Genomic DNA, 17572 nt, shown 5'->3' on the forward strand with positions numbered 1-17572 from the left:
GAACTAAGAGGGCCACTTTAGCAAACCCATTATGAGTTCTGCTAGGCCCACAATCTGCTAAATAATAATAATAAACTTTATTTAAGATTTGATGAAGCCCCTGATAATACTTGTGATTTATGGACCCAAGTAGCAGAAATTAAAAATTTCAACGACGAGTATTTGTTTAAAAACATTATACAAGTGGCACAAAGTGCCTTAATTATTTCGCATGGAAATGCTGATGTGGAACGTGTATTTTCAATGTTGGCTGACATTAAAACCAAAAAAAAAAAAAAAAAAAAAAAAAAAAAAAATCGTCTTCGAGTTAATTTAACTTCGGCATTGTTAAGAATTAAAATCGAGTTACATAATACAAATTCGTGTTGTACTAATTACGAAATTACTCAAGAACATTTTTAAAAAAATCAACAAAACTATGTATTCGTTTAAAATAAGAGAGGCTGACATTGACAAACAGTCGTGGGAAGACGAAAGCGACTCTGTTTGAAGTCTGTAAAACCTATTATTTTTTTCGTTTTTCCATTTTTGTTATATATGTATTATAATTATATATCGTTCGTGTTGTTAACAATTCAATTATATTTTTTAATTGTTTTTTAACTCAACTATTGTGTGTACAACTTTTCCTGTATTGTATCAATAAATTTGTTTTGTAATAAAGCCTTTCGACGATTTGAAAATTTGTTGTTCATTGAGTAGCGACAAAGTAGCGACTTTTCAAAATATCTGTGGCGAAATCAGCGACATTTATTTATTTTAAAATGTAGCGACATTTATTTACGAAAAGTTGGAAACACAGCGTGTTATACGAACACGATCGCAATTTTTTCGCCGTGTTATATGAACCCGTGTTATAGGGGGGCTACTGTATAAATAAAAAAAAAAACAACTTTTTAGTTACTACAGGTGTATCTCAAAGAATTGTTATGCTCACATATATACCACAAAATAGGCAACTGCAATTATTGTGCCCTCTGGTAGATAATTTGTGAATAAATAATCTTGGGTGGTTTTGAGAGAGAGCTTCCTCACCTTTCCTTCCTTGCACTGTTTTTACAGTCTCCACTCAACCAGCTTCAACAAAAAGCAACACTTTTGCATGTTGTCAAAGTTAATTTATAACTATTCTTTGATAAGTTATAAACAGTTAATCAGCATTACTCTTTAAAAATGATTAAAGGTTTCCCTGAGAGAAAAAAATTCTTAGTATATTCTTGTGTTATTTTAATTCAATTTTAAATTGTAAAACAATTGACAACTACTATTCCATAGTTAATAATTGACCACTCTCTCAAATGTTTAATTTTGTATCCAATTTGATTCAAAATAAACACTAATCCAGATTTTGAAAATGTTATCAAACTCAAAAGTCCTGACCAGAACATAATGTGAGATTAAATAATTTTTAGGGTTATTCTTTCTTTTTGTAGTTGTCAAGATGAATATCATCTCTCTATCGCATTAACATTGAAAACACAAATGATATCCAAATCTTAATCAAATTTCTTGAAATGATGGAATAAACAAAATGGCAATTTCCATTTCTTGAACAGAAAGTTGGGCAGGCCTAGGTTAGATTAGATTAACGACTAGTTTTCTATTCACTAATGGTTAGAAATTCAATTATCTAATTTCAGGTCATTGAGAAACATCATTCTTGCAATACTTACAATTCATGATTTTAATGAGTTTTAAACCATAGTCATAGTCTAGAACCCACTTCTGCAAACCACCCTGATGACAAATATTTTGTGTAATAAATCAATTAAAACATCAAGTAAAACAAAAATAATTTATTTTCAACATTTTTAAAACATGACAAATTTGTTTAAAATGCTCTTCAAATTATTTGAGAACAAAAAGATCTCTTGTTCATAATTTCTCTTGTTGACTCCTGATGATGGACAAAGCAGAGAAGTGCTAGACTTTTCTTAAACATTAACAAGTTTGAGACTTTAAACAAAACCAGTAATTTCAAGAGAACAGTTTCCATTGAATTCAGCTATATATTTTTAAAGATATAAAAAATTGCACAAAAGATTCTGTAACAAATATAAACTATTACATATGTAAAATAACATTAGATCAAGCCATTTAATTATTAATATAATATAAATATGTATCAAATACAAAACTAATTTTTTTTCACAAGATACATGATTGAAGTAGCAGCTTTTTTAACTGACATATTTATTTTTAAAATATTAATTCTACTTTATTTAAAAATGTATTTCTTTTTAAAAAAGATACTTTAAAATATTAAATTCCATATATAGGCACAAAATAGAGTGAGTTTTACTTGCATATGTGAATATATACAAACATACAGCAAAAGCTTCTTTTTTCAATGTGGATAACAAAAATTATCCATCTTCCTGTAATTCAATATACGTACATATTATTCACTTGTATATTACCTTTATGTACGGTACCTCCTGTACTTTCTCTAATGTGGATGGAAATCAGAATATTCTGAATATTCAAATTTTCCAGTTATTCAATTAATGTATTCACATCAGAATTGTGTACTACTAATGACAAACTTTCATAAAGTTTAAACAACTAAAACAATTTTTGAATCATAATATTAATAACAATTTACAACAGAGTTTGTAATAATTTCTGTTTTGCAATGAACAAATCAATATAGCTACTTAATTATCAGTGGAATAGCAAAGATATGACCAATATGGCTCCTTCAACAGATGCCAATATACAGTATATAAATTACATATCTGTATGTATTGAGCTTTTTATTTTCCTCACACAAGATGGACATAAGTATTAAATTTTGTTGCTATACTACTGTTAATTACGTATTACTTCTCCTTAAAATATCTATTCTTTCTGCACCAAAAATAGGTAAAAATAACCCTTCTTTCTGTAAAACGTCATACAGTTCACAAGAAATGAGAAATGATGATTTATTTTTTCCTTCAATTATTATTGCTTCAGTTTTATTGAAATCAAATGCATTCTGCAGTTCAGGTGGAACTGGTGATAGATATATGATGCTTTTATATTCTTGAAAAGTTTTAGTATCTATATTGTATGATCCTGAAAGGTAAACTTTTAAATGTTTACATTCTATGTTCCCTATTATATATAAAATTGTTGATATGGAATCACGTATATCAAAACACGAGGCAAATTCTTTAGCATTTTTGTATCCTGCATACAGAAAACATTGAAGATTGCAATAATTAAAGTTAATCTTTATCAGTTTATCTCTGATTGGCTCAAGTCCATTCCAGCTTTCAGGTAAAATTAAAATCAGTGTTTTTAACTTCTCACAATTTATAACTTTCTCAAGTATATCTATATTGTCAGTTATTACATTAACCTTCAAGACATTAATTGGAGAACAAAATTTTCTAAAATTTTCTTCATTTTCTTTCATTTCCTTATATATCGTTTGCAAAAATGGAATATTATATTCACGTTTATCACAAAGACGAATTGTTTTGCAAAAAGTTGGAAGTGGTTCATCATCACACAGACCAGACAAAAATATATAATTAATATCTGGAATCTTTTTTATTTTTGGTGGTAATTTCTTCAATGTAGATAAATATAATGAAGAAAGAAACTCAAAAAATGACCTATGCAATGGATCATATTTGTAAATTTCTTTTCCTTCAATTATAAATGCTGAAGGTATCAAAATATCTAGTCCAATAACCACTTTGTATTCATTATCATCAGGAAAATATGTCTTTATACTGTCAAAAGTAATTTTATCATTATTCTGCAAATAGTTCCATGCTAATTCTCCCAATTTAATTAAAAGAGCTTCCCCATAGAAATATCTACCATGTTTCAAGTCTTCTTCACAAAGATCATTTTTTTTTGAAGATCTTTTCATAATTAACTGTAACATTTTTATATATAAATCTGTTAACCGTTTTAGTTCTGATAGATAGTTTGCTTTTTCAAAGCAACACATCATATATAACATCAATGGACATTTGGCTATATTAAAAAGAAATTCATTCTGATTTAATTGCTCAGTAAGACACTGAATTTTTTCATTATTATTTTGAAATATGGTTTTTATATATTTTAACTGATTATTTTTGTCAAATCCATTTATGGAAAAATGATCTTCCATTTCTTCTTCTACATCTTCAGGCACAAAATGTGGTCGGCTAGTTACTATAATAGTCATTTTTGAAGAAATATTTTGATATTCATATTCAATAAATTTTAAAACATTTGTTTGATTATTTCTTACTTCATCGTATCCATCAAGAATAATTAGAAAGTTCAGATCAAACTCTTTTATTTCTTCAATAGTTATCTTTTCTAAACCATTTTTCAGAATGGTTTCAATAATACTTTTTTCTTTTATATCACATAATGTAACAACAACTACAAAATCAAAATGTTTCAAATAGTCGGCAGAAATTGCCCAATCATAAGCTAATTTCTTGCAAAGCGTTGTTTTTCCGTAACCTGGATCACCAATTATAAGGAACTTTTGTAAATCTTCTTCTGGTAATTGCAAAAATATATCACAGAGTTTAATTATGTTCTTTTCTTCAGGACTACTTCTAAGTTTTCCTTTTTCTACTATTAACTCTATAAAATAATCTTTTACTGAACAGTTATATCCACGTCCTTCCCATAACAAAGATCTCATATATGCATGTTTAGTCCTATAGTAATGCTTTAATCTCCCTTTACTATCTGAGATGAATTTTTCTGAAATTTAAAAATAAAAATTTATTATTATATTTAACATTAATTATTATAAATTTAACAATTTCAAATGATTATCATTATTTATGGTAAATAAACCTTTCTTCAAAATGATTTAAAGATAAAAGAAGTTAGAAAGAAAAACTTAAAACTATTGAAGGAGTCAAATATTTAATTAGATTAAATGCTTTTTGAGATTTTACAACATCATCATCATCAATTACTACCAATGTTCCCTCTAAGCTGCGCAGCTGGGCACTGCTCAAATTGTTGCCACGTACAAGAATTTATGTTGTCGTGCAGGCAAGCATGCACACTGATTTGAATTGTTGTTTACTTATTTCTCACTGTGTCTGCAACATTATTATTGCTATGTATATTTTGATTAAATACATTAAATCATTGACAAAAGATAATATTTTGTATGGAAGTATGTTTTTAAAATGAATTTTAACCTTTACTTTATAATTAATTATTTTAATTTTTATAGGAAAAAATAAGATTTTATATATATATATGGGCTCAGAAAAATTTTTTGTTCAGAGAAGTACATGTTCCGCTCAGCTACAAAAAAATTAGAGGGAACATTGATTACTACTACTACCACATTTGACTAATATTCTGATGATTTGAAGAAAACAATTGCTTTTAGTGTGAGAAGAGCTTGTATGGGAACTGGGAAGTCTGCTAAAGAGTTAGAGTTGGTTCCCTTTGCTCCTTAGTAGACTTACTTTTTCCATTGTTTTTTCTTTTGAACAAATGAAATATGCAGAATGTTTCTTTATTAAAACATGCCTTAAAGATTTTATTTTTTGTTAGTAAAAATAACATTAACTTATAGGTATAGGAACAACTAAGGCTTCAAAGTTTTCTCTAGGCTCGTGGAAAAATCCACAGTTCCCTCTCACTCTCAACTGTCGACTGAATATGCTTATAAACTTTTGAACCAAACTAATCAACAGCTAAGTTCAAAATTTTAAGACATATGGCATTCATATACTAACTGATATTTTTAAAATTAACAATATTTGAAATGTACAAGAAAATTGTAATAAACAAGAAACAGTTTTCAATGGAGTTATGGAAAAGTCGAAAAATAAAAATAAAAAGTGAAACAACTTTAGATAATTTATATGAAAACAAATGTAAAATAACAATAAAAATAAGAGCAAAGAAAATATACTAGTAATAATCTCTTGAAAATAATATACATGGACTTTTTTAAAACACAACATAAAATGTGTAGTTGGTGCCATATAATTCACACATTGAGTCATTTATTCCTGTTTTATGATACAAGAAGTATGTATAATATTTTTTTAAATCTTAACTATATGCTAAATATATTAGATTAGATACATTATTGATAATTTGTAATTTGTATCTATAAAATAATCAATATTTTCTAACATCCAAAGTATAAAAGTTAAGAAAAAATAAACAACAAGAAAGAATAAAAAAATAAATGGGATGCCAAAGAATTTGAAGCAACAACTAGTTGAAGAGAAAAATGAGGAATACAAAAGATGGAAGGACAAATTTATCCAAACTGACAAAGAGAGATGTAAAAGAAGAAAAATTATCAAAGCACAAAGAAAATAGAGCATCAATAGAACACTTCAACAAAAAAATAATCTCATCACTAACATTTCATTATTTTTACAATCTCAAACAAAAATATTTGTGCATTAGTGAGAATTATAAGAATACGTAATTAAAAAAAAATAGAAAATATTTAAAACTTTCTTCTTATTTTATTTATTTCAGTTATAAAACTGGTTATCACTTCACGCTGACTTTATAATTATCATAAACTACCCTTACGTGTTGTGGCGTTACCACGGTGAATTGTTAAAATATAGAGTTGTTCACGAGCACTTTCGGTAACATACGGTTACCATCTTCAGGTGAAAATGATTACTACAGTTTTCTGTATCAGAGTTATAGCACTTCTTGAAAAAGCAGTGCGGCTAAATGGAACACCAAATTTGAAAAATTCGTACAGTTTGAAATGTTTTGAATTGGAATGGAATGTTTTACGCATGCGCTAACAATAGTTGCTATGCGACCATGCAGCTCTAGAAATCTTAATTATAATGTTTAGATAAAGTAGTCCATGTTTTAGAAATTTCTAGAGTTGTGACATTACATGGTGTTAGTGTCAAAATATACAGGTTTTCCCAAATAAAGAGTTTTTTTTGATTATTGCATCCTTTCAATAATTTCGTTTGGTCCCATAGTGGTCGATAGTCTTGATCTAGGACTTTCTTAGCTAATTCCGTTGAGAGACGATTATTACGGATGTCATCCTGATGCACTGTGATGCGCAATGTTAGCGTTCTAGCTGTAGCTCCTATATAACACGTGTTTTCTCCTGATCCATTATGATTTAACAGTATAAGATAAACTTCTGATTTTTCTTTAAGATCGATGGCATCTCTGTCGTTAGTTAGCAATCTTCTCAGTGTTGGCTGTATGGAAGATATACGAAGATAATAAAATTTTGATTGGGAGTAGCCCGCTAATATCATTGCTTTGTTGATAAGTTGCATTTCCTGTTTCACAAATACCTTGCTAGAAGGAAGAAGGAATGCTCTTCTCATAAGGGAAGTGATAGCTGAGTTGAGATAGTGTTTTGGTTGAAATGCAGTAGGAGGAATAATTTGCGGTATGCTGTTGTTTTTGTGATACACTGAAAATTGAAGAGTAGGAGATTTGTGTATCTCTAGATCAAGGAATGACATTGTAGCGTTGGACTCTTCTTCTAGCGTAAAGTTGATGAATGGATAAACAGAAGCTAACATATTTTTACAAATTGCTTTAAATTTTCAGTGGAACCCTCCCAGGCTATTAATATGTCATCAACATAACATAAGTATAAGGTCGGGTATTGGATGGTCAAAGGGGCGTTAAATACTCACTGTTCTATATTATGCATGATTAGCTCTGCTAGGATCAGAGATAAAGGAGCAATTCATAAAAATGTTAGCTTCTGTTTATCCATTCATCAACTTTACGCTAGAAGAAGAGTCCAACGCTACAATGTCATTCCTTGATCTAGAGATACACAAATCTCCTACTCTTCAATTTTCAGTGTATCACAAAAACAACAGCATACCGCAAATTATTCCTCCTATTGCATTTCAACCAAAACACTATCTCAACTCAGCTATCACTTCCCTTATGAGAAGAGCATTCCTTCTTCCTTCTAGCAAGGTATTTGTGAAACAGGAAATGCAACTTATCAACAAAGCAATGATATTAGCGGGCTACTCCCAATCAAAATTTTATTATCTTCATAATCGAATCAAAAAAAATTATATCCGCAATCTTTCCTTACCAACGAAGAGGACCTAAGGATACCACATCCCCCCACTATCATTTTTGGGTCCCATATCACTGAAAATTGTACACCTTTTTAGACAAAATGGCTACATTCTACCGCTATCCATACAGCCAACACTGAGAAGATTGCTAACTAATGACAGAGATGCCATCGATCTTAAAGAAAAATCAGAAGTTTATCTTATACCGTTAAATCATAATGGATCAGGAGAAAACACGTGTTATATAGGAGCTACAGCTAGAACGCTAACATTGCGCATCACAGTGCATCAGGATGACATCCGTAATAATCGTCTCTCAACGGAATTAGCTAAGAAAGTCCTAGATCAAGACTATCGACCACTATGGGACCAAACGAAATTATTGAAAGGATGCAATAATCAAAAAAAACTCTTTATTTGGGAAAACCTGTATATTTTGACACTAACACCATGTAATGTCACAACTCTAGAAATTTCTAAAACATGGACTACTTTATCTAAACATTATAATTAAAATTTCTAGAGCTGCATGGTCGCATAGCAACTATTGTTAGCGCATGCGTAAAACATTCCATTCCAATTCAAAACATTTCAAACTGTACGAATTTTTCAAATTTGGTGTTCCATTTAGCCGCACTGCTTTTTCAAGAAGTGCTATAACTCTGATACAGAAAACTGTAGTAATCATTTTCACCTGAAGATGGTAACCGTATGTTACCGAAAGTGCTCGTGAACAACTCTATATTTTAACAATTCACCGTGGTAACGCCACAACACGTAAGGGTAGTTTATGATAATTATTTTAGTTCCATTGAAATAATAATTTTTTGTCATAATCTCAGGCCTAGGAGTGCTATTTCCCCTTTGAAAAAGTGAGAAAAGTGAGTTGAAATACAGAAAAAGTGAATAAAAAGTGAGTGCAATAGTGACAAAACAAAGTGAAAACACAGAAGGAAAACTCAGCAAAACAGCAGTAAAAATTGTTATTTCTTTTTATTCTGTTATGGTTAAACACATTTTAAAAATTTCTGTATATACTGTAATATAGTAGCCACTCGTTATATCGCGTTTTTTTTTCTGTTTCCCGATAACCAGTGGCTTCTGTATTTCCAGTAAACCATGAATACTTGAAAAGTCTTTGGCTTCTGTAAATAATCAGTCATGAAAGATGATGTTCTTTTATTAAGATTATTCTGCATGTTATCAACTTCCTTCTATTTCGCTTCCTCTTGCTTTTGAACACTTAACACTAATAAGCATCACACGTGCTGCTTGTACTTCATTCATGTTCTTGCTGTTAATAGCCTTCTCCAGTTTTTTTGTTTGCTGCTTCTAACAAAACTTAGACTGTCGCATGTATTTCATTTTCTTCTACATTTTTCTGGTTTAAACTCAGTTGCCGTTCCATAATCTTCATGTTACGAACAGCTTTCTTTTGTTGTTCTTCAAAACATTTCTGTGCTCTTTTTTCCGTTTCTCTTATTCTTTTAACTTCTTTTCATTTTCCAATTGTTCTTGATAATTTCTATGCACCGAGGAAGCTAATTTCAGTCGTCCTTTGCAATAGGTACAAGGTGTGGGCTTTGGTCACACATGTTTAATCCCTCCTTAACAATCAAAAGTGAATTAAGCATTCTTTCCAACCCTGATGCTCTATCAGGAGAAAGTGCCCGGCATAAAATTGATCCTCTCATTCATGGGAACGGGATTTTCGATGCTGATTTCACTAATTTGGCTATTCTCGGATATTTATCATTATCAGAAACTGTTTATTTTTTAATGCTTCGAGATGTGTAAATATTGATTTCCAAATAAAATAATAAATCTGAAATAAATATACTCCAAATAATATAAGTAAAATAATATTTTATTAATGATTTCATAAATAACAAAAAACTTTTTCCTGCAGATGAATAAAAACCAACATCGTTGCAAAGTTGTTAACCTTTGGGAAGCCTGTGAAAATCTTTCTCACAAGCAATTACGTGTTGTACTTTTTACAACACTTCGAATATTTTAATTTATTTGGTAAATTTTATATGTAAATATGAATTTACATTTTCGTTTACTTTTTTAGTCTCTCAATTAATGCACAATTATAATCGGCATAAGAGAAGATTAAAAAATGGATATTTCACAAGCAAAGTAATCACACATTTTATGAAAATAACACTTACTATATGGAATAATTATACTTGTAGTCAATTTAAACATACATTTATGGGAAGATGTAGATGTGATTTAACGTTAACAATATGCTATGAAATCATTAAAGTAATTTTATTAAACTCAAGTTTATGAAATTATTTAAAGATAAATCAAGTAAAAAAATATTTTTGTAAACGACAACTCCATAACCCGATTGTTAATTAAAACCAAATAATCTGCCAAATTATTGGGCTATAACCAGGATAACTAAATGGTCAGAAACGAAATCTTTTTTAGTGGTAGGAGGTTACGCTACTATCTCGTGTTAATTTTAATAATTATATATTTTGAATTTAAAAGCGGCAGCAGTGTTGTCAGCTTGAGAGATTAATCCCTCTGCGTAATGTGCTTTCCCCTGCAAAAGGACTTTAGTGATTTTCTTAGAAAACAGCCAAAACTGCAGGGATGCTTAGAATACTTATTTTTAAACTCTATAGAAGGAAATGCAATTCGGATAAGGTAGATTTTGGCGAATAATGAAAATATGGCATGAGTACATAACTTTACTCAACACTGGCTTCTGAATTTGTAATGAGAGGGATTTTTTAAGTGCATAAAAGATTTTTTTAAATACGTTAAATAAATTTTTGTTTTCTATAACCTAACGACACTGAGCGGGCAGTTGCAATTTTGAGTCTGCTCAGGGCCGCGTATTTTCTTCTAAAAAATTCTATTCTGATAGTCCGATAATTTGGCAATTCGTTTGGCTTTAAAATTATTTTTGGTTTGCCCCACATCTTAATTAAGCACGTGAAAATGACCAAAAAAGTGAGAAAAGTGAGAAAATGACCTGAAAAGTGAGAAAAGTGAGGATACTTCAGAAAAGTGAGTACAAGTGAGAAAAGTGAGCGACTCCGAGGCCTGTAATCTACACCATAATCCCAGGGATGGGCAACACTTTGAATGCATGCCAATGTGGTATACCAATAAGTTTTCTTCCAGCATGCAACCAGAAATATCACCTTAAAAATAAATATCCAACATTTTTGCTGAGTTGTATAATTTAATTTAATAGAGTATAATTTTATTGAGTAGAATAATACTAAATTAAAATGCAATAATAAACAATAATCTGCCTTGGGTGGCATTTTTGGCATTAAAAAATTCTAAATGCTTTTTTAATAACAAGAAGAGTAAAATTATCAACTATTTCAAGAGTCAACAATTACAAAAATTATATGACTGTCATTGAAAATTGTCTAAATTGCAGTGGTGTGTGATGACATTTGATGATAGGAAAGTTGTTTCCATAAAAATTTTAAACAAATACAGGTAGGCCTCCTACAACACGGTAGATACATTCCTTGAAAATACTGCATTGTGGGAGACACCAACTTAATACAAAAACTGGGATTCAGTTCTAAAAAGAGAAAAACTGCCTTTTATGGTGTAACATTTTCATCATTTTTTAAATTTATGTACATAAAAAGCTTAAATAAAATTCTTCATCATATAAAAACTAAAAAGATTATGATTTCAAGTCAAAATCAAAAAGAAACATAAGGTTATGCTCAAATTCAGTCCTCATCGTCACTTATTATAGTTGTTCGAGAATGTTTGACTGGCCTTATTTCAAGATCTGAGTTTGTTCCATCAAGTTCCACTGCACTTATGTGATCTGTAGCGATTTTTCTGTTATGTGAAAGATAATTCGTTTCTAAATACCCTAAACCGCATTGTAAGAAAATTTCCGCATTTTTCCAACCGCGTTGGAGTGAAAACGCGTTGTAAAGGTACCGTGTTGTAGGAGGCCTACCTGTACTGGAAATGATAAAAGTAAACAGTTCAATTATTTTAATTCTAAAATAGATAATTGACATGAAACAAAAATTTAAAAAAGTTGTTGTTATTATTTTTTATAAACTAATTCTATTCGGCAATTTTTTCCACAAAGTCGCTAATTATTTTATCATAAAAATTGCTTGTCATTAATTCCATCAAAGTATTGAAAAGCTCTTTTATATTGAAAGCAATGCTAGTGATGATAATCTTTCCTCTGATTGAGTGTTCCTTGCAAATGTATCAATTCGCTTCATGGTTGATAAACTGCATTCAACAGATGCACTTGTAGATGGTACCGTAAAAATTAATGATATTAAATCATATAATTCTTTTAGTACATTGTTGTTCAGATTGTCATTAATTATAGAATTTTTTATGTCTAAGAATGACTTGCCAATATAGTCTGGACATGAATATAAATATTGCAATTCATTACGTCAGGGCTCAGCAACCATTCAGCAGATTGTGCCGAATGTCAGTTATAGTGTTATTCCGAGTGCCGACATGATTCTACTGAGTTTATTATATATGGACTGTTTATTTTGAAAGTGGTGTAAGTCCATTTTTGAAAAAAATTGAGAAATCACATAATATACATACAATTTAGTGTAAACTTTTTATTTATAAACAATTCAACTTAGCATTTTAAAATAACCATATGCTTTGATCAATTGAAAATTCATCAGTAAATGACATTGCATAACCACCGATTATGAAAGTGGCGTAAGTCCATTTTCTGCAGTATAATTAAGCACTTGGCAGTCTTCATTTATGTCTTCATGACTGTCTCATCTTCATTTTTCTTGAAATTTTTACTCTCCCTCTTGTCCCAGTTTGTCCACGTTTTTGTAATCCCTTCTCCTCTTTGGATGTCCAACATAACCCCGTTAAAATCTTCATCACTTTATGAATGATAGATACCATAAGTAGAAATGAAACCCAAGAAACTTTGAAATAAATATAATAAAATGCATAAACTGTATAAAATTTAATGAAATAAATGGATGTCCACTAATGCTCAACCCCCCTTGTCCAACTTGTCTTAAGCGAGAGGGTTAACCCCCTCCCTCGCTTCCAGTGTGGACATCATTTATGGACAGCCCCTTACAACAGAGGAGTAAAACTATGAATTTTACCAACAAATGTATAATTTGATGGAATGGAAAAAAATCCATGTAATGAACCTAAATGAAAAGCAGTGTCTAATGGTAAGTTCATAATAATGATAAACTTATAAAATAGTTTAACAATAAGTAAATGTTTTTAATATTCAGAATAAACAACACAATTTTATTTTTTGTTATTATATATAAACAAAATCAGAATAAAACACAATGTGTTTCAAGTAAAATTGAGCTTTACATAATAGAAATTTAATGAATTTTACAGTTCAATAATTATGAAAGTGATGTCCATTTATGGTCTAGAAAGAATATATTAGTTTAGTTAAATTCACATAGAAGTCTTTATGCAATCAACTTACATATTTCATAGAAACATTGTCAAACTTAGTGCACTTTATTTATATTTTTGAATCAACTAAATGCAAATGTTTAAATATCTTAAAAGAAAAAAAAATGGACTTACACCACTTTCAAAATAAACAGTCCATATGTTATCAAAATTAGTCCGGTTATAACTGACTTCAAAAATGTATAATTTTGAAGTTAAGTCATTAATTGAATTATGTTCTTACATGTGAAGAGCTTGCATAACACGTAAATGGAGACATGGAGCATAAACAGATGCGCTGTAATAGAAATATACAAACAAGATTCGTTTTTGCTGAACTATGAAATCTGTTTAAATGTGTAATTAATAATCAAAATATAATTTTTGCTACATTTCTATTCAATCAGGGTGCCACTGAAAATCATTCCACCTCTGCATTACATAATTTAGATAAATCAAAAAATTCTCCATAAAATTTACTTAAAGAATTAAAACTTGCTTCAGAAAATTGTTATTCATAATATTTAAAATTATTAACATTTAAAAGTGATAAAAATTCTAAAGATTTTATGTCTGAAAATCTGTCAATATGAATGTGAAATCTGGAATTTTTATAGCCTAAATTTTTAATTATTTCCCCTTCTGTTACATAAAGAGTTAGGGAAAAATATTATTCTGCTGGGAAAAATTCCACCCTCTTTAAAAAAATGTCAACATTCTACTGTTCTCAACCATCCTACAGCTCAACTTGCACAATAAGTTTATAGTTAACATTCAATTCCATCACTTTATTTTGATCCCGGAAATGAATTTAATCTCCACACCTGTTCTAATAAACCTTTGCCTCCCACAACAATCGATGACGTAATGTATTTTCCCACCAAGAAGCTATAAAAGATGCTTCTTTTCCCCGCTCGGGGAGTCTCTTGTCTTCTAGCCACTGAGTGTGCCCATTGCCTCTGATTTGCACCAACCCTCGATCCCCAAATTTTACCTAGTGTCGTTTTGGATAACTCAAGCCTCCAACTCATGCCAACCTTCAAGCCACGACTTTCAACCTAGTGCCGATTTTTATTTGGATAATTCTGTGCCTCCAACCGGTCCCGCGTTGATCTGTCTTCCATGGAACTTTCTAAGAGGTATGCAAATTGATATTGTAAACTCTCTCTCAAGCTCCCCCATGTATTAGAGAACTAGAACTCTAGGGAACGAAATTAGCATTGTACTTGCCGATCTTGTTACTTTTAATAAATCTTTTTTTTGTTAATTGGTGTCATTACTCATCTGTTGCCTATGCCTTGTCGTTGACCCCTCTCTCTCTCCTCCACTCACGTAACCAACAAAAAGAAACTTAGCCGTCCTGTGACAAGTGAGTAGGTCATCAACTTGTTACTGGAAAGGGAGGTCCGACTTCCTCTTCCCTCCCGGCGGATCCACATAATTATAATTAAAAGAAAATTAAAATATGGCTTTGTAAAGAAATGTACATAAAAATAACATAAAATATTCTTTACTTTTTAAATCTTAAAACAATGCACTTAAAATATTCCAGGAAATTGAAAAAAATATTATGTAAGTGAGAAAAACATACGACTGAAACTACTACTGAATTTCTTTCAGAGTGAATACAGGTACTCCTCACTCTACGACTGAGTTTTGTTCCGACTACATCATTAAGCAAATTGGTCGATAAGCGAGGAGCTTGCACCGGGAATATAGGATCATTGTAAAATTATCCAAATTATGCAACAAACTTCACATTTATTCATAAGAAGACTATTAAAGTTCGCTTAGTGCACATGTCACCATTTGCCACTGATCGACACTCAAGCTGAGAAAGGGGATTCCCCGAATTGCAGATCGAAACTCCATTGGTCGTAAGTGCGAGTGGTCGTTAAGCAGATAGGTCGGAAAGTGAGGAGTACCTGTATAGTCATCACAAAAGTTTGACACAGCACAAATTAACATGGTAAACTGAACATTTAACAAAAAGCCTTTAATCCCATTTTAAATTATTTAATACAAATTCACTTTAATGTTGGATATTTATTTTTAAGGTAATATTTCTGGTTGCATGCCAGAAAAAAACTTATTGGTATACCACATTGGCATGCATTCAGTGTTGCCCATCCCTGGATTAGATTATGACAAAAAATTATTATTTTAATGGAACTGAAATAAATAGAATAAGAAAAAACTTTAAAAAAAAGAAAAACAGAAAATATTTAAATTACATCAAAATTCGAAACATTTTCTAAATGGAAAATTCATCAGAAAAGTGTTATGTGTTATATATTATTTGCTCTGCTTTTTGAATTTGTTGATGATTGTCAGTGTGGACTAAGGTAAAGTGAATACATAATTTGCTTTTACATGTGTTTTCAAGTGAATAACACATAAATGAGAAAAAATGCTGTAGGGAAGTGTTTTCGCTACTCAGTTGCATTATCTAAGCCAGATCTATGATCCAAGACAACAGTCTGAGACTTTGGCTTTTTTGAGTAAGGAAAAGAATGGCTTCTAGGTAGGATACAAGTATATTGCAGAGTAAGACTAGTGGTAGAGCTGCCACCTTAGGCCTCTAGTTTTGCCCATGTTTCATTAATTCAACTTAACTGATTCCAGAGACAATGATGCATTGCAACCTACATCATAAAGCATACACATGCCTATTTAATGGACCACTCACCATCACATTGCTGTCATGAGGTGAGTGATTTTTAATCAAAGTAGAACCTATCTTTATGATAACATTTCATCATGCCCTGATTGTCTGCAACTGTTTATTTAAAACAACTGTCCTGCTTATATCAAAGCTAATCTTCCTATCTGAAAGCTGTTTTCCTATCTACAATTTGGAGGTGTACCTGGTAGCTATAGCTATTGTCTCAAGTGTTATATATAATATATACACATTCACAGGTAATGTCCAAAATTGGATATCAACTGTTGGTAAAATGTTAAAAGAAAATTGTTTCAATAGCATATTTGAAAGTTTATCCATTTAACCCACATTATGGAATTGTGAGATAAGCAGAGGGTCAGGGGTTTATCCTCACTGACCACTTACACTGCATGGGTTGGAAAAACCCGATCTCTTTGTCGTTGGATGGCTAGGTGGGCAAAAAGTGAGTGGGGAGGTCGTCGGTAAGTCGACAGGCATCTTGGATTGACAGAAGACAGGTTAACAAATAAAACATTTATTGAATAACTAGAATAACATACAAGGTGATGACAAACTATTCTATGATACTATGCAGTTATATGCCAGTAGATATAAAGCTCTACAAGTTCTAAACAAACCAGTGGCTATGAGCTAAGCCTATTGCCGTTGCAGGGGAGAGAGTTTACAAAGGTCCTAACAAAATACCTCTTGGTGTGAGATTGGACATTATAATTCAATGTATGGCGGTCGCCGACGATGTGGAAGAGTTGCTGTAGGTCTTCTCCAACAGGACTTCGTTCCTGGGCATGGAGACGGACACAAGTACAATAATAACTTCCTATGCGAGTGCACTAAGTTTCCGGTGGCGCGAGCTTTTATAGTGTTAGTGTGGGAAGCGGTCAGTTGTTGATGATGACTTGCAAATTCTTGACAGCTAAGTGTCAACTTTCCCACCTAACTGTTGATAGTTACCGGAAACCTCTGCTCCGTTTCTCCGCGAGGAGTTTTTTCTATCGGTGATTGTTTACAATAATTTTTGAACAAAAAATTGAAAGTTTTCTTTCATTTACACAAATTTTCCTACTAAAATCTGCGATCTCACAGAATTGTGCAAAATTTTTTCATTAATTTTCTATGATTTGGCAAACATTGACTCCATATGACTATCTATTGTATGTGCCTGATGTCATCCAGTGAGGGTATAAACAAAGAAATTTTGCACTCAGTATATTTTACAAATGAAAAATGTGACATTCTGAAAGTGAATCATGCTAAACACGAAGAAAAGAAAAGCTCAATATCTTATTGCTAACTGAAGCACTTCAACATTGAGAAATTGGTGGTGAAAAAGGTTGATTGCTCAAGCTTCTGATGGTAACATTCATTTTTATACTTTGTTACAAAGCAGCTGAGCTTTGTTGAGCAGCTGTTTGAT

The 17572-nt window shown here is 30.9% G+C and overlaps 1 protein-coding gene across 1 annotated transcript in view; it reads right to left on the minus strand.

Moving 5' to 3' along the window:
* Window positions 1-1781: 1781 nt before the first annotated feature.
* The window catches only part of LOC136978228 (uncharacterized), a 45185-nt gene continuing 29394 nt past the window's right edge, over window positions 1782-17572 (minus strand). The window contains exon 5 of the mRNA XM_067273888.1: window positions 1782-4707. Coding sequence (XP_067129989.1) covers window positions 2816-4707 — 1892 coding nt within the window. The 3' untranslated portion in view covers window positions 1782-2815. The remainder of the gene's footprint in view (window positions 4708-17572) is intronic.

The sequence above is a fragment of the Centruroides vittatus genome, unplaced genomic scaffold, assembly GCF_030686945.1.
Source record: "Centruroides vittatus isolate TY-2023 unplaced genomic scaffold, ASM3068694v2 contig_5, whole genome shotgun sequence".
NCBI classification, from domain to species: domain Eukaryota; kingdom Metazoa; phylum Arthropoda; class Arachnida; order Scorpiones; family Buthidae; genus Centruroides; species Centruroides vittatus.